The sequence below is a fragment of the Marmota marmota genome, unplaced genomic scaffold (assembly GCF_001458135.2).
Source record: "Marmota marmota marmota unplaced genomic scaffold, marMar, whole genome shotgun sequence".
NCBI lineage: Eukaryota > Metazoa > Chordata > Mammalia > Rodentia > Sciuridae > Marmota > Marmota marmota.
The window spans coordinates 4,288,846-4,308,141 of NW_025999864.1; the positions used below are offsets into that span (position 1 = coordinate 4,288,846).

General features: G+C 35.9%; 1 protein-coding gene across 1 annotated transcript in view; it reads right to left on the minus strand.

Annotated features, from left to right (window-relative positions):
* The window catches only part of Rtkn2 (rhotekin 2), a 68,827-nt gene extending 50,474 nt beyond the window's left edge, over positions 1-18,353 (minus strand). The window contains exons 1-2 of the mRNA XM_015504698.2: positions 18,053-18,353; positions 12,639-12,835 (exon numbers count right to left, since the gene is read on the minus strand). Coding sequence (XP_015360184.1) covers positions 12,639-12,835; positions 18,053-18,112 — 257 coding nt within the window. The 5' untranslated portion in view covers positions 18,113-18,353. The remainder of the gene's footprint in view (positions 1-12,638; positions 12,836-18,052) is intronic.
* Positions 18,354-19,296: the final 943 nt, after the last annotated feature.

Consider the following 19,296-nt stretch of genomic DNA (forward strand, 5'->3'; position numbering starts at 1 on the left):
ATACAACATATTAAAGTCTCTGGGACACTTTGCAGGTGATTCTTTCTTTTCTTTTTATTTTTTGGTGTGGTGCTAAGGATTGAACCCAGGGCTTTGTGAATGCAAGGCAAGCACTCTACCAACTAAGTTATATCCCCAGCCCTGAAGGTGATCCTAAAAGGAAAGTTTACATCTAGGAGTGCCTACATAAGGAAATCAGAAAGATCCCAAATTGACAACCTAAGGATGCATCTTGATGCCCTAGAAAAACAACAAACCAATTCCAAAACCAGTAGGAGGAAAGAAATAAGACCAGAGCCCAAATCAATGAAATAGAGCATTAAAATTACAATTAATCAACAAAACAGTTTGTTCTTTGAAAAGTTAAATGAGATTGATAATCTCTTAGCCAAACTAACCAAAACAAACAAACAAACAAACAAACAAAAAACCCCCACCAAATTAATAAAATTAGAGGTGAAAAAGAAAATAACATAAAAGATATCACAGAAATCCATAGGATCACTAGGGGCTATTTTGAAAACTTATATTACAATAAATTGGAAAATATAAAATAAGTGGATACATTTCTAGGCATATATGACCTGTCCAAATTGAACCAAGTGGATATAGAAAACCTGAACACACTAATAACGAGCAATGAGATAGAAGTAGTTAAATAAAGTCTCCAAACAAAGAAAAGCCTAAGATCACCTCAGCTGAATTCTACCAGACCTTTAAATAAGAACTAATGCCAATGTTCTTCAAATTATTACATTAAATAGAAAGTAGCAGAAAACTTCCAAATTCATTCTATTAAGCCAGTATTATCCTGACACCAAAACCAGATAAGGACACATCAAGGAAAGAAAACTGTAGATCAGTATCCCTGATGGACACAGATGCAAAAACCCTTAGTAAAAATATTAACAAATTATATTCATTAATATATTAAGGAGATCATACATAAAGACCAAATTGGTTTCATCCCAGGGATGAAAGCATGGTTATATATATATAAATCAATAAATGTAATTTATCACATAAATAGAATTTAGGACAAAAATCACATGATCATGTGATGCAAAAAAAAAAAAGCCTTTTATGAATTCAGCACCCATTCCTGATAAAAACACTAGAGAAACTGGGGATAGAAAGACCATCATAAAGGCTATATATGACAGATCCAACACTAACGTCATACTAAATGAAGAAAAACTGAAATTATTTTCTCTAAAATCAGAAAGAATATAAGAATGTCTACCCTCACCACTCATGTTCAATAACATTCTTGACACTCTGGTCAGAACACTCAGTCATGAGAAGAAAAATAAAGGAAAACAAATAGGAAAAATAGAGGTCAAACTACTTTTGCTTGTTGATGACATGATTCTGTACCTAAAGAACCTAAAACCATCTACCAGATTTCTAGATCTGATAAACAAATTCAGCAAAGTAGCAGAAAGATCAACATACAACGATCAATAGCTTTCTAATATCCCGAAAATGAATCTGTTAAGTAAACTACTTCATTCACACACACACAAATAAAATACTTAGTAATAAATCTAACTAAGAAGATAAAAGACTTCTACAATGAAAATTATAAAACACTGAAGAAAGAAATTGAAGACAACCTTAGAAAATGCGTGTCTTTTCATTTACTGATAGGTAGAATTAATATTGTCAAAATGGCCATATTACCAAAAATGATCTACAGAATCAATGCAATCCCCATCAAAATACTAATGATATTCTTTAAAGGAATAGAAAAAAAAGAGTCTTAAATTTTATATGGAAGAATAAAAGACCCACAGTAAGCCAAATCAATCCTGAGCAACAAGAGTTGGCCTGGAGGTATCACAATACATGAACTCAAATTATATTATAGAGCTACAGTCACAAAAGCAGTATGGTATTGGCATTAAACATAGAAATGAAGACCAGCGGAGTAGGCTAGAAAACAGAGGCAAATTCATATAGATACAGTCATCTGATCCTTGACATAGGTGCCAAAAGTATATGTTGGAGAAACGATAGCCTTTTTAACAAATGGTGCTGGAAAAAGTGGATACCCCTACATAGAAGAATGAAACTAGATTCCCTATCTCTCAACCTAAACAAAATTCAACTCAAAGTAGAACAAAGACCTAGGTATTAGACCAGAAATACTGCAATTGATAAAAGAAAACATAGGATCAACATTCCAACACATTGGTGCAGGCACTGACTTCTTTAATAAGACTCCTAATGATTAAGCAATAAAATGAAGAATCAATAGTTGGGATAGCATTAAATTAAAAAGCTTCTGCACAGCAAATAAAACAATTAAAAGCATGAAGAGAGAGCCTACAGAATGGGAGAAAAATTAGTTGGTTCATTTTCCAATAAGGGATTAATAATATGTAAAGAACACAAACAACAACAACAACAACAAAAAAAAAACTAACAGCCCACTCAATAAATGAGCAAAAGATCTAAAAAATGACATTTACTCAAAAGAAGAAATATGAATGGCTAATAAATGTGTGAAAAAGGAGATGCAAATCAAAACCACACTGAGATTTCATCTCACCTCAGCTACAATGGCAGCCATAAAGAATACAAATAATAATTGCTGGCAAGGATGTAAGGAAAAACATGCACTCATACATTGTTGGTGGGGCAGCAAATTAGTACAACCACTTCCAGCAGCAGTGTGGAGCTTCCTCATGAGATAGGAATGGAACCACCATATGACCCAGCTATCCCACTACTTGGTATTTGTCCAAAAAAACAAAAACAAAAACAAAAACAAAATCAGTATCCTATAGTGATACACGCATATTGATATGTATAGCAGCATAATTTACAATAGCCAAGTTATGGAACTAGTCTAAGGGTGCATCAATTGACAAATGGATAAAGAAAATGTGGTTCACAGGGAGACCGCAGGGACTACCACTGCATGATTGCCTTGCTGGAAACAGGACCACCGCAAATGCCCACACCCACGCAGAGAGGACCACTGTGCTGGGATTCCCTATCCATCACCATGAGGCTCCAGCCAAACCACCTCCATCATGGGACACTGAAGCCACTGCTATAGCTCTCCCCACGTGGTAATCTCCACCATGGGACAACGGACAGGGCCAGGGGCAGCTGCCCCTTGCAGCATAGCACACCACAGTGCAGCATCACCGAACAGGCCGTCTAACACCATTGCACAGCCCATTCTTCTAGCCCTATCTCTGAAAGTGGTTGCCTCCATCTTGGGACACTTCCACTACCATCTTGGGTTACCTCCGCTGCCACCTCAGCCATCTTTAGTTGGGGCAGCTTCCATCTTGTGACACAAACGGGCCTGGAAGCCCAAAATCTACCAACAGGCTTAACACTACTGCCGCCACCAACTAGGAATATGGCTGCTTCTATCCAGGGACAACAACTAGGACCTGGAAGACCATCACCAAGTTCCCTGTGGGCCCAGTTGCAACAGAGGTATCCCTACTAGGTGTGCTAACAGACACCATCCTGTTGTAGAGGTATCAGGGAGCCTTGCATGGCATTGGCTCTCTCTCTTTTTCCTCCTGATATCACCCAACTTCTTTAGATTCCCCTTTCACTTGTCATATAATCTAATACCTCTATATTCTCACATCTTACCTCATTAACATCACATCCTAATCCTACCTCCCCATTCTCTCTCTGTCCACTATTAGTAACTGTAACCATTATGCAAACCTACTGGCTATGTGGTAGAAGATAACCAAACTCATCATTTCTGTTTAAAGAGAAAAAACTGTAAATGTCTAAATAGAAGTCAATTGATTTATGGCTGCATATTGGTTGCTTTGGTGCTGCAAACATTCATCTCCCCCTTCAAGGTGAGGTACTGTAACCTGCAAGGATACTACAAGATTATAAGGTAGAAACTGCAATACCTCAGATCTGCACTGCAAGAGAGGAAGACTCATAGCCAACATGAAGAAACAAGAGGGGAAAGTACCCCCCAAAATCAAGTTACTACAATAATAAAGTCCATTGACAGGGCAGTAGATGAAATGTGAGAGAAGGAGTACAGAATATATATAATTAAAATGATCTGCAAATTAAAGAGTGACCTAAAAGAGCAAATATAGGCAAAGATTGATAACTCCAACAATGAGATAAGAGAGCAAATACAGGCAAGAATTGACCACACCAACAAAGAGATGAGAAAACATACAGTAGCAAAAGATTACTTCAAGAAAGAGAATCTTAGAAAAAACAACAACAACACCCAAACAGAAATCCTTGAAATAAAGGAGAAAATAAACCAAATAAAAAACTCAACAGAAAGCATGAGCAACAGACTAGATCACTTGGAAGTCAAAATTTCAAACAATGAAGACAAAATATACAATCTTGAAAACAAAGTTGACCACACAGTGAAGAAGGTAAGAAACCATGAACAGAATATCCAAGAATTATGGAATAACATCAAAAGACAAAAATCTAAGATTTATCAGGATAGAGGAAGGCACAGAGATTCAAACCAAAGGAATACACAAACTCTTCAGTGAAATAATATAAATTTCCCAAACATGAAGAATGAATTGGAAAATCAATACAAGAGGCTTATAGGACACCAAATGTTCAAAATTACAACAGATCTACACCAAGGCATGCTATAATGAATATGCCTAGCATACAGAATAAGGATAGAATTTTAAAGGCTGAAAGAGAGAGTAATCTGATTACATGTAGTGGGAGATCAATTTGCATCTCAGTAGATTTTTCAACCCAGACCCTCAAAGCCAGGAGATCCTGGAACAACATATACCACGTTCTGAAATAAAATGGATGCCAACCAAGAATTATATATCCAGCAAAATTAAGCTTCAGATTTGATAATGAAATAAAAACCTTCCATGATAAACAAAAATAAAAAGAATTTACCGCCGAAGAGCAGGAGAAGAAGATTAACATTAAACAGGGATGAGAGGTGGGAGGGAAAGGGAGAGAGAAGGGAAATTGCATGGAAATGGAAGGAGACCCTCAGGGTTATACAAAAGTACATACAAGAGGAAGTGAGGGGAAAGGGAAAAATAATACAAGGGGGAGAAATGAATGTCAGTAGAGGGGTTAGAGAGAGAAGAGGGGAGGGGAGGGGAGGGGAGGGGGGATAGTAGAGGATAGGAAAGGCAGCAGAACACAACAGACACTAGTATGGCAATATGTAAATCAATGGATCTGTAACTGATGTGATTCTGCAATCTGTATATGGGGTAAAAATGGGAGTTCATAACCCACTTGAATCAAAGTGTGAAATATGATATATCAAGAAATTTGTAATGTTTTGAACAACCAACAATAAAAAATTAAAAAAAAAAAAGAATTTACCGCAAGAAACCCTACACTACAGAACATTCTTGGCAGAATATTCCATGAGGAGGAAATGAAAAACAACAATGAAAATCAGCAAAGGGAGGAACTACACTAAACGAAAGGCCAATCAAAGGTAAAACGAAGTCAGGTTAAAAACCAAAAATAAACCAAAATGACCAGGAATACAAAATATATTTCAATAATAACTCTGAATATAAATGGCCTAAACTCATCAATTAAAAGACATAGACTGGCAGACTGGATTAAAGGGGAAAGAAAAAAAAAGACCCGTCAATATGCTGCCTTCAAGGGAATCATCTTATTGGAAAAGCCATCCACAGACTGAAGGTGAAAGGATGGGAAAAAACTATCACTCACATGGACCACGTAAACAAGGAGCAGTTTCCATCCTCATATCAGATTAAGTGGACTTCAAACCAAAGTTAGTGAAAAGGAATAAAGTAGGATATTTCATACTACACAAGGGAATCATACATCAACAGGACATAACAATCGCAAATATGCCCCAATGGGGCATCTATGTATATCAAACAAACCCTTCTCTACTACAAGAATCAAATAGTCCACAACACAGTAATACTGGGTAACTTTTAACATACCTCTCTCACCACTGGATAGATCTGCCAAATAAAAACTAAACAAAGAAACCATACAACTCAATAAAACAATAATTTAAACTTAATAGACATAGAATATTCTACCCATCAATGAGAGAATAAACTTTTTTCTCAGCAGAACATACATCTTTCTCCAAAATAGGCCATATGTTATGCCACAAGGCAAGTCTTAGCAAATATAAAATATAGAGATACTACTCTGCATTCTATCTAACCATAATGGAATGAAATTAGAAATAAATGAAAAAGTAAAGAATAGAAGCTACTCCACCACCTACAAACTAAATAATACCCCACAAAATGACACACAGATAATGGAAGATATCAGGGATGAGATAAAAAAAAATCCTAGGGTAAATGAGAACTCCAATACATATATCAAAATCTCTGGGACACTATGAAGGCAGTGCTAAGAGGAAAGTTCATTGCATTAAGCTCATTCATTAAAAGAAGAAAAAGTCAACAAATAAATGACCTGACACTACCTCTCAAAGCCCTAGAAAAGAAAAAACCAACACCAAAAGTAGTGGAAAACAGGCAATAATTAAAATCAAGGCTAAAATCAATGAAATTGAAACAAAAGAAACAATTCAAAAATTGACAAAATGAAACGCTGGTTACTTGAAAAATTAAATAAAATTGACAAACCCTTAGCCACCCTAATGAAAAGGAGGAGAGAGAAAACAATAATTACTAAAATTCGTGATGAAAAAGGAAATATCATGACAGACACTAATTAGAATTAGAAGCTATTTTGAAAATGTATACTCCAATAAAATAGAAAACCTCAAAGACACTGACAAATTTCTAAAGGCATATGATCTACCCAAAATGAACCAGGAGGACATACATAATTTAAACAGATCAATTTCAACCATCAAAAGCCTACCAACCAAGAAAAGCCCAGGAACAGATGGATTCCAACTGAGTTCTACAAGATCTACAAAGAAGAATTAATATCCTCAAATTATTCCATGAAATAGAAAAGAAGGGAACTCTTCCATACTCATTCTATGAAGCTAGTATCATCCTGATACCAAAACCAGACAGAGACACATCAAGGAAAGAACATTTCAGACCACTATCCCCAATGAACATAGATGCAAAATTCTCAATAAAATTCTGGCAAATCGCTGGGGCTGGGGCTGGGGCTCGGTGGTAGAGCGCTTGCTTAGCATGTGCCAGGCCCTGGGTCCGATCCTCAGCACCACATATAAATAAATAAGAAATAAAGGTGTTGTGTCCAACTACATCTAAAAATAAATAAATAATTTTTTTTTTTAAATTTGGCAAATTGCATGCAAAAATATGTTTAAAAAAATAGTGCACCATGATTAAGTGGGGTTCATTCCAGGGATACAAGGTTGGTTCAACATATGGAAATCAATAAATGTAAGACATCACGTCAATAGACTTAAAGATAAGAATCATATGATTTGACAAAATACAGCACCCTTTCATATTCAAAACACTAGAAAAACTTAGAAGGAACATACCTCAACATTGTAAAATCTATGTTAAACCCAAGGCCAACATCATTCTAAATGGAGAAAAATTAAAAGTATTCCCTCTAAAAACTAGAACAAGACAGAGATGCCCTCTTTCACCACTTCTATTCCACATAGTCCTTGAAAGTCTAGCCAGGGCAATTAGAGAGACAAAAGAAACTGAAAGAATATGAATAGGAAAAGAAGAACTCAAACTATCATTATTTGCTGATGACATGATTCTATACATAGAGGATCTAATAAAACTCCACCAGAAAACTCTAGAATTAATAAATTAATTCAGCAAAGTAGCAGGATATAAAATCAATGCCCATAAATCAAATGTATTTCTATACATCAGTGATGACTCCTCTGAAAGAGAAATTAGGAAAACTACCCCATTCACAATAGCCTAAAAAAAAAAAAAAAACTTGGGAATCAATTTAACAAAAGAGGTGAAAGACTTCTCCAATGAAAACTACAGAACACTAAAGAAATTGAAGAAGACCTTAGAAGATGGAAAGATCTCCAGTGCTCTTGGATAGGCAGAATTAATATTGTCAAAATGGCCACACTACCCAAAGTGCTATACAGATTCAATGTAATTCCAATTAAAATCCCAAGGTCATTCCTTATAGAAACAGAAAAACCAATCATGAAATTCATTTGGGAAAATAAGAGACCCAGAATAGCCAAAGAAATCCTTAGCAAGAAGAGTAAATCAGGACACATCACAATACCAGACCTTAAACTATACTACAAAGCTATAGTAACAAAAACAGCATGGTATTTGGTATTGGTACCAAAACAGACATGTAGACCAATGGTACAGAAAAGAAGACACAGAGACAAACCAACATAAAAACAGTTATTTATACTAGACAAAGATGCCAAAAACATACACTGGAGAAAAAAATAGCCTCTTCAACAAATGGTGCTGGGAAAACTGGAAATCCATGTGCAGCAAAATGAAACTAAACCTCTCTCTCTCACCATGCACAAAACTCAATTCAAAGTTGATCAAGGACTTAGGAATTAGACCAGAGACCCTACACCTAATAGAAGAAAAAGGAGGCCCAAATCTTCAACATGTTGGCTTAGAATCTGACTTCTTTAACAAAACTTGGAAAGCACAAAAAATAAAATCAAGAATCAATAAATGGGATGGATTCAAACTAAAAAGTTTCTTCTCAACAAAAGAAACAATCAATAAGGTGAAGAAAGAGCCTACATTTTGGGAGCAAATTTTGCCATACACACATCACATAGAGCACTAATCTCCAGGATATATAAGTACTCAAAAAACTTGACATCAAAACAAACAAACAAACAAACAAACAATAAATGGGCTAACGAACTGAACAGACACGTCTCAGAAAAAGATATACAATCAATCAACAAATATATGAAAAAATATGCAACATCTCTAGTTTTACATATATATAATATATATATATTTATATATATATATTATATATATACAGAAATGCAATTCAAAAATACTTTAAGATTTCATCTCACTCCAATCAGAATGGCAGTTATCAAAAATACAAGCAACAATAAGTTTTGGTGAGGATGTTGAGGAAAAGGCACATTCATACATTGCTGGTGGGAGTGCAAATTGGTGTAACCAATCTGGAAAGCAGTATGGAGATTCCTTAGAAAACTTGGAATATAACCACCATTTGACCCAGCTATCCCACTCCTTGGTCTATACCCAAAGGACATAAAAACAGCATACTATAGTGACGCAGCCACATAGATGTTTATAGCAGCAAAGTTTACAATAGCTAAACTGTGGAACCAACCTAGATGTCCTTCAATAGATGAATGGATAAAGAACCTGTGGTACATATACACAATGGAGTATTACCCAGCATTAAAAGAGAATAAATTCATAACATTTGCAGGTAAATGGATGAAGTTGGAGAATATCAAGGTAACCAAAATAAGCGTTTTTGGGTCCCAAAAAACCAGGGACCAAATGTTTTCTCTGATAAGTAGATGCTAATCCATAATCCATAAGTATATGCTAATCCATAATCCATCCAGCATGGGATGAATATAGATTACTCATTCAGAGATAGGCAGTCTTTTAATAAATAATGGCACATCTCCTTAGACATGAACTTTTAAGATGAAGCATTAAAATTTAGAATGTGGTAGAGTTTTGAGTTTTGTTCTCAGCTTTTATAGGGGATTTTGTGGGGAGGCAATTTCAGTGGAAAAGTTTGAGAAGTACTGCTTAAGAAAGTGTAAAACTAAGTTGGGCGTGGTGGTGCACACCTGTAATCCCAGTGGCTCAGGAGACTGAGGAACTTTGGATGGGACAAATGAGAGGTGGGAGGGAGCAAGGGGATAGGAAAGAGAAGGACATCATTACCCTAGGTACATGTATGATTGCACGAATGTTGTGACTCTAACTCGTGAACAACAAGAGAAGTGAAAAATTCTGCTCCATTTGTGTACTATGAATTGAAGAGCTTTCTATTGTCATCTGTAATTGATTAGAACTAATTTTTAAAAAAATAAAATGTGGTTCATAGAGATAATGAAGTTTCACTTAGCCAAAACAAAAAATGAACTTATGTCATTTGCTAGTAACTGTATAGTACTGGAGAACATCATACTAAGTGAAATAAGCCAGAATCAGAAAGTCAAGGGTCAGGTATTTCTCTCATATGCAGAAGCTAGAGAGAAAAAAGAAATTTTAAAAAAATGGCAATTTTGTGAAAATAGAAAGGAGAGAGTAGAAATGGGGGGACAGAGGGAGAGAGAGGAGGGAGCAAAAGAGGAAAAACTGTGGAATAAAGCTGACCAAATTATATTGGGTGCATGCAGGAATACACCACAAAGCACTCCAACTTTATATATCATTATAATGCCTCAATTTAAAAAGATAAGAAAGAAATCAAGTACTATAATTTCTAGTTTTATTTGATCAGTGAACTCAGGTTCTAAGAGTATATGCAAAATAAAGTTGTGAGAAAAAAAAAATCCATTCAGAATATTCAAGGTTTCATTAAATTCTACAAATACTTCAATAAGCGAAGGTAACAATGGTTTATATGAAAGATGAACAAGTATGTGTGTATAGAAACAAAGATATTTTTATCTATCAAAGATCAGAAAAAAATTAAAATTCATACACTTTTAAATAGGTGTTCCAAAATTTTTCCTCATCTTTACTATATAAATTTAATAGAGATTAAGCTTATTTAATGTTTTTATAAATCAGCAACTTCTGAAAATTTAAGCTGCCAAATTAAGAAAATTCCCAATTCATAATTTATTATAAATAAAGCACTAAATATGGAGGTAGTTATGGCTCACAGAAGAATATTGTAGACACCATGACACCACGAAAAATGATAAAATATGAAATGCTTAATCCTACACTTACTTTTTGTGGGGTGGGTACCAAGGTTTGAACTCAGGGGCACTAGACCAGAGCCACATCCCCAGCTCTAAAATTTTATTTAGAGACAGAGTCTTACTGAGTTGCTTAGTGCCTAACTTTTGCTGAGGCTAGCTTTGAACTCTTGATCCTCCTGCCTCAGTCTCCTGAGCCACCACACCCAGATTAGTCCTACACTTTTTTAAGCAGTACTTCTCAAAATTTTCCACTGAAACTGCCTCCCAACAAAACCCCTATGAAAGCTGAGAACACAACTAAAAACTCTACCACATTCTAAAGTTTTATGCTTCATCTTCAAAGTTCATGTTCTAAGGAGATGTGTCATTATTTATTAAAAGACTATCTATCTTTGGACACAGAATCTATACTTAGTGACTCATGACCTGTTTGAAAAGTACTGAGTTAAATCAATGTATGTCTATCTGAAAAATATTTTCCTATATTATGATACTGGAACAATTTATTAATAATGCATGGACACAAAACAAACTATTTGACATTTGTTGAGTATTATATATGCAAAAGATGTTACATTAGGTTTATTCATATTTATTTACATATGTATTTTTTTATCTCAATCTTTAAAAGGTAAATATTATCATGCCTACCGTAATGAAAGAACTGAGACACAGAGATGAAAATAGCTATCCAAAAGCAATACAACTAGTAAGTTTGGCTACTTTGTACCCAGGTCTCTATTAAATCATGATCTTGTTAATATTTTATTTTTACAAAAATCTTCTCTAAACTGTTCTATTTATTTATTTATTTACAGTACTGAGGTTGAACCTAGGGCACTCTACTGATGAGCTACATCCTCAGCCCTTTTTATTTTTTATTTTAGACAGGGTCTTACTAAATTACTTAGGCTGGCCTTAAACTTGTGATCCTCCTGTTTCAGTCTCCCATGTAGCTGGGATTATAGGCATGTGCCATGATACTATACCCAGCTTCTCCTACCTGTTTTTACCTTACTTTCCAAGTAGTGACCAGCACAATGGCTACTAATGTCTACAAAGAAACTTTTCACTTGTACCAGAGCTATAAGGCTAATCAACAAAGAGAGATGTAGGACTATTCCTATTGAAAAAGACACTAACATCTAGTCACTAAATTGAGTAGATTGTTAGGTCAAAGTTAGAACTGGCATTGCAAATAGGATAGAATATAATTTCATATACAAATTGTAGATCTAATCTAAAAGGCAGCAAAGAGCGATAGCACAAAGGTTCAGAAGTTACTTAGCAAATCCTAACTCTCATTAGCTTGTCACTAGCTAGTTACATGCCCTTAAGTAAATTCCTTGCCTCTCTAGAACTTATGTTCATCATCTGAAGGGATATGCTAGAAGATTTTTACATTTCTTTCCATTCATAAGTTTTTTTTATGTTTATAATTTTGCTGCCCACTCATCTCAATTTCCTTATCTAAGTTTCTGTTATTCTTAACCAGTACCTTTTTACTAACAGGTCTCTAAGCAATTCATTTTTTTAAAGTCTACGTTTCTATGTGTACTCATCAGTTCACATTAGTTCTTTCCTCTTAAATATCCCCTTACTCCTTGTTTCTTAGTCACTTTCCTTGTATTGTTACATGTTGAGCACAACAAATTGCCCAATGAAAACTGCTGCTTAATAGTTCACCCAGAGTCCTATTGTTAAAATGCTTAAAAAGGTATGGTGATTTGTACTTATATTTAAATTATATTGTATTTTCAATTCAAATATTCAAGTACATTAAAAGTCATAGGTAAACTGTGCTACTAACCATCTTCCAGTTTTATTTGCAATCTGCTCTTCTAATTTCTGTAGCTCCGATGTGTAAGCCATTATTCGAGTGTTGCACACCATGAGATTCTTAACTGCCTGTAAAACCTGGTCTTTCTGAGTGCTCAGAGAAAGGAGCTTCCATATGCCTTCTCGCATTCGAATTTCTAAGTCTATTTTTTCTTGAATGCTGCAGTCCTAAAATAAAGAAAAAAGCATTTTTAAAAGGTAGCAAAAATCCAGAATTACATTTTTTAAATCCATAATAGAAAATGTACTAGGGATCATTCATTTTATACCATATTGAGAAAGAAACAAAGTTTTAAATATATAATAGTATTAAAATAGAGCTTTTAAATTTTTTTTTTTTTTTTGCAAAACCTTAATTTCTTTCATTGTTAGAAAGTTTTTACAATCTACTGGACAAACAGAAGAAAAACAATAATAAGACAGTACACATTCTTACTGTAACTGTACTAGGTTTAATAGTGTCCCCCCAAATTAATGTCCATCCAGAACCTCAGAATGTAATCTTGTTTGAATGCAGGGTTCTGCTTAGAAAATGTCACAGGTCTAGCTACCTCAAACGGACACTTAGAATACACTTCTGGACATACTGAGTCATCAAGAAACTACTAAGTATTTTAGTTCTGAAAGTCTTTTTTTAGTTCATTTAATAATCTTATAATGATTTAATCTATATACAAGCTTCACTTTCTGATTTTATTCAATGATTTTGTAAAAAGAAAATCTATAAATCATAAAGGTACTCTTTACCACAAACATGCAATAATGCTTCTTTTAAGTCTATTTTTGTGTAAAAATGAGCACTATTACTTGCTTTCTAACTACATCAAAATATAAATTTAAAATATGAAAGGAATCTAATAACAATAAAAGTTTCAGATATTAGAAAGATAGTTATTTCAGAAAGAGAGAGATTAGTCTATAAAGATTACCCCCAAAAGAGAAACTGCAGTAGATGATTTAAATTGACTATCCAAATTAATCAACTGTGCTTTTCACATACAGAAAACAGATCTAATTACCTTCTGTAATTACATCATGTAATCAGCACATAAAAACCTTCTCTTGGTGTGCTGTAACTCAAAACTGGTGTACCATATAAATGTAGTCATTTGCTGGTTTTCCTTTTTTACACATGACTGAATTTCAACAACTCCATTTTATCTTTTTATGACTTGTCAGCCCCAAAGTAAATTCTTCCTTAATGTAATTAGCAATTAATTATAAGAATTATCTATGTGACCCATATGTCTCTTAACAGTGGCAGACTGGTTGGTATTGGAGAGTGAACACAGGGAGCAACTTGATGCTGGGAGGAAGAGCTTTACCCCACAACCCAAATATAAATACCATCTGGTGCCACTAAATTCAACTTTGCTTTTTAAATGCAACAATGAGGCATCCAGTTGAACTAGCACATGACTCTCAAAGCTGGCTGCTTCTTAGAATCATCTGAGGCAAAGAGGAAGGGCTTTACTAAAAAAAAAAAAAAAAAAAAAAAAAACTAAAACTGCTATCTAACCTAAACCAATGAGATCTCTGGAGGCGGGACCTGAGCATTTTTTAAAAAGTTCCTCTAGTGATTATATGTCTTAGATAGAGAAGGAACTACTGGACTACTGGAAATTTCTACAGCAACCTGGAAAGTTGCAACAGTGTTACAGAACCAGCAGGTGGCCACAGCCACATTAAGGAATCAATCTGGGCTTCTAGAGTTTCTATCCTATGAATGAAGATTGCCTTCTCCCTGTCACTTATTGAAAAAGACACCATAAAATTATAGAGGTTTGGGAAATAGTGAAGAAGAGAAATATAAGTTGAGGTTTTAAAAAAAAGACTTATGTGTAGGATTAAGCTAATACTCATAAGAAAATGAGGTATATTCAGCAGATGTTACTATTAGAATTCTAACCTGAAAAAGTTACTAACAGGGGTTAGTAAACCATTGCCTGTTTGTCGCTTGTTTTGTAAATGAAGTTTCACTGGAGAGCAGTCATACTTACTCATATTGTCTATGGCTACTTTCAAGATACAATGGCAGAGTTATGTTATTTCAACATAGACTATGGCCTACAAAGCTGAAAATATCTAGCCTTTACCCACACCAATTCACATACATAAACTATGACCCTTCTCTCTTGCTGAGGGAGGTCTAGTCAGGCTAATGTAAGTGGATCTGGGGTAGCTAACATAAGCAGAATGGATTGGGAAGTGTATGCATGGATTTTTTAATGTATTCTGAATAATTCTAAAAGGTTATCATTTTAGCCAGAAATGTGTTTTCCACGCAACTTCCTATAGTATACACCTATTCTTTCCTTGCAGAAGTAGACCTCTCTGGGCAAGCAATACTAGCTGTAGTGTAAGGGTTGATGGAGTCAAAGAAGTTGTTTTTAGTTAATAAATGCAACAAAGTGATCCTAGGGAGGAAATGCGGGCAACCACTGAGCATTCAATGGTGACGGTTACTGATCTCAAAGAAGAATAGGGGGCTAAAATCATCTGTTGTTGCCTCAGCCACAAGGAAATGGCCAGACAGAGTCAAGGCTGATTAAGACCAATGACAAAAGCATGTTTCCTTGTACCTATCCCTCTTTGCAGTGTTTGAATACAAATCTGAAGAATAGCAAAGAATGGGATGGAGCTACCCTCTTCTTATTTCTAGTTCAATTTTCTGAATAAGAGCTTGCTTATAATCAAGTCAAATAGAAACCTACATTAATGTCCTGATCTTGTAAGTACTTAAAGTTAGGCTGATAAAAATAAATGAACAGGGCAAGGCTGAGAATCAAATAGGAGGACACTTCATAAATCTAAGGCTAGAGGTATATCTCAGTGACAGAGTACTTGCCTAGCTTGTGCCAGGTCCAGAGTTTGATCCCTAGCACTGCAAATAAATAAATAAATAATCAACAAATAAATAAAATTTAAAAAGTAGAAATACAGAATATATGAGAAATTGACTTGGTTTTACAAGCTAGAAGAACACAAAGAAAGTACAAAAAAATGGCCTTGTTGTAGTTATTAAGAACTAATTTTTAAAAAAAAATTGAAGTTGCTGCTGGGAAGACAACATAGACATTATCCAGTAGTAATTCCGATAGAAATTATCATTCACTAATGAATGATAAGAAAAGTCAAGTTTAACTAAGAGACCAAGGTAAAGATAAAGAAAAATTATAGAAGACTATATATATGATAGGATCGCAGTTTTCCAAAAGAAATTTTGTGTATTTTAAGAATTGTTCATGAACATAAAAAGGTCTGGAGTTAGCACTACCATGAAAATGGAATTGGACAGAGAATTCTTAAACTCATATTTTTGTATCCATTGAATTTTCAGCAATTAGGTAGTATTATTTCTCAAATTTAATTTTCATTCAAGTCTTTTTCAAGAGCTTGGACATTTTAAAATAAAAAATAGTTGACTGCCCCAATTGCTCAGATGAGTGGGACAAAGGATGATGATGATGATGATGATAATAATAATAATAATAATAATAGTCATCTCTGAAGCATGTCATGAGTGCTGGTGCTGTACTCAGTACTTTAGAGAGGTTCTCAAGTTCCAACAACTTTCTAAGAAAGGCATTATAGCCAATACAACTATGGAAACTGGAATTAAAGAAGACAATTTAATCAAAATTGTACAGCATTCTACAACTTTGGAAACTAAACTTAGAAAAGACAGGTAACTTAATAAAAACTGGACAAGCAGAGTTGGATTTGACCTGACTCTGAATCTGAAACTAATGTTCTCTGCTGTGAGGAATCAGAGATGACTCCAAGGTTTAATAGGTCTTTGCCTACCATGTGACCAAATCAAAGTCTTTAGTCTTACCCCTATTAGATGACAATTTCATTTATACGGAAAAAAATACACCAAATAAAATATTTCTTGTTTGAAATCTATTACTATTTTGTGATTTCTTCCAAGGTTCAAACAACAGAAGCAATTCCACATGAAAATTATTTTGACTTTAGACATCGCTAAACACATGTATATAACCCAGCACTTATGCATATTTAATATTTAAACATTTTCATTCCATGCAATTAAACTTCTTTTGTGATTTTATCTGCTGTTCTTTTTCCTATCCTTCCTAAATATTATTGCAATCACAGCTAATAAATATAGCTGGACAGCTACACCTATATGATAGTACAGGAACCTCAACAGATTGTCAATTCACTAGAAATCAAGATTATGCTAAAAATTGGGGCAGCCAAAGTACCTAACAAGATTTTTTTTAAGTATTTTAATCAAAATATTTATTTTTAAATGTTGACATAAACAGCACAAATTACTAATAAAGGTCCTGGACTACCAAACTGTAACTCCTAACATCTTGCTTTATTTTATTTTTCACAGTATTATTTAAGACTTCTCAAAATCATATTACCTATTAAGGAAACTCCAGGCTTATAAACAAAGATATAAGGTGCACCATATGAAATTGCAAATATTATACCCACAAAACAGGCAATTTCATATGGTTTAAACAACTGCACTTCATGAGTAGGTAAAAGGCAGAGACTAAAAAGGAAGTGAAAATCCAACTGAAAGACGTCATTGTTTTCTTTTAAGATCTTATAATTATGGTTAAGAGTGGATAGTATAATATTTAAGTAATGTTGCCAAGAAATAAGGCTGGTCTATGTTAAGTTAAAAGGTTTCTAACATATATTTTACATCATATCTAAAAAACAAACACCAACTACTAGGGAATGATATTGTTTATTTTGTGCATATTCGAATATGTATCAACAAAATCCATCAATACGTACAACTAGAATGCACCAATAAAAATGTGGGGAAAAAAGCAAGCGTCAAGCTTATATCCAATTCAAAGTGTCCTCCCTTTTTCTTTTCTAATTATATGGAAAGAATTCACTATCAAACTTTCAATTTTCTAAAGCTGAGAGGTTGCAATTTGCTTCTCCATCCCGCCTCCCACCAACAGTTTATGTTGTGCATAGACATCGCTTGAAGAACTATGCTTTCCATTAAATCCGACACCAAGTCAACAGTCCTCCAGGGCGTTCCTGCAAATCCCGGGGCACCCACTGCCCCCAGCACCACCTACACTTGTAAAAACAAGAGCCCAAACCCTGTGGAGGGCAATGCACAGGAGTGCAGAGAAACGCGCTGCGGGGCTCTGGCATCGCGTCCCATTTCGGGCCTCAGTTTCTCCCTGAAAAATCAGAGGGTGCAGATGGCCAAGTCCTTCATAGCCCCAACAATGCATCTCCTAGTCCTTCCCTTTGTGTCTGGCGACTGCGGTCTTCAGGGCTTGAGGCTGGGGCTTTCCCGACCACCAGACACTGCGAGGCGTAAAGCTGCAGCGGAGTCCCTCTCGCCGGGCTGCAGGCTCCCTCCTGACTCACCTGCTGGGCGGGAAGCCCCGCCAGGCTGAGCTCAGGCCCCTTCGGGGTCTGCTTCTCCATCTCCAGCGCAACCAGTCCCGGCTGTCGCCTCTCCTTCAAATGGGTAATTTGAAAAGCCCGCCCCTGACTGGAGCCTCAAAGTACGCCAACCGCTGGGCCGTACCAAGTCCCCGCCACAGGGGAACTGAGCACCGGGGGTCGCCAGGGCCTCGCGCATGCGCAGTAAGTGCACCCGGCGGCTCCCGCCGCCGGAAGTCGGCAGAGACCCGATTGCTGAGTGAGGACCTAGTGGGAAGGGTCCGGCGGCTGGCAAACTTAAGGAGCTGTCGGAGAATGGGGCGGGGCCTGAAAGGGGGCGGGCCGAGGGGCGGAGTCGGCGGCTGGGCAAGCTGTTCTGCTCAAGGTGTAGGCTGCGGTTTAACTGTGCCCTGCATTTGCCCTAAGTAGGGTCCTCCAAAGTGATCCTAGCAAACAGATTCCAGGCTGCAGTTCCTGGACCCCCGCCCCAGACAACTCAAGGAACAGAGTGTCACTAGGAGCCCCCGGTCTTGCTCTTAGAGAACCAGGTGGCCTGGCTCTCAAACCCTCTCATAGTACTGCCTTGTCACCCAAACTCACTTAGATATCGTGGTCTTGTGTATCAGGTTCTTGGGGCACCATGTCAGCTATTTTACAGTATTTCCTCTATTACCCCCAGTGTTGTGTTTTTAATTCCAGATGTGTTCCATCGCACCCCCTCTTCTTCTCTCCTCTCCTCTCTTCTCTCTCATTCCCCCACCATATCATAGCATTATAAGGTATGATTTCCAATTTCCAAGAGCCCCCATTTCTTGCTAACCCTAAAGATTAGTACAAAGACCACATTTTATTAAAGGGTTTTCAGACTCTTGTACAATATTCAATGTTCAATGTTCTTGACTTATCATGATTTCCCCCTTGAAAAGGGTACAGGAAGCCTCTTTGGATTTAAGACGTTTTTCTCCTGAGGAAGGAATCTAACAAATCAACCCTCCTTCTCTTGCCTCATAGAAAGCCTTGGACACTTCTCTCCATAAAGAGGATGACCAGGTTTTTTATTTGCCTGGGATAGTCCCTGTATGGATCTGCTATCCCAATGTTCCACCAGTCTTGCACATGTCCTACAGTGAATTTTATTATATGTTCATCTTGTACATATGTTCATCTTATACACAATTTTTTTTAGTTGTTGATTTGAAGATATACTTATTAAAAATATAAGAAGT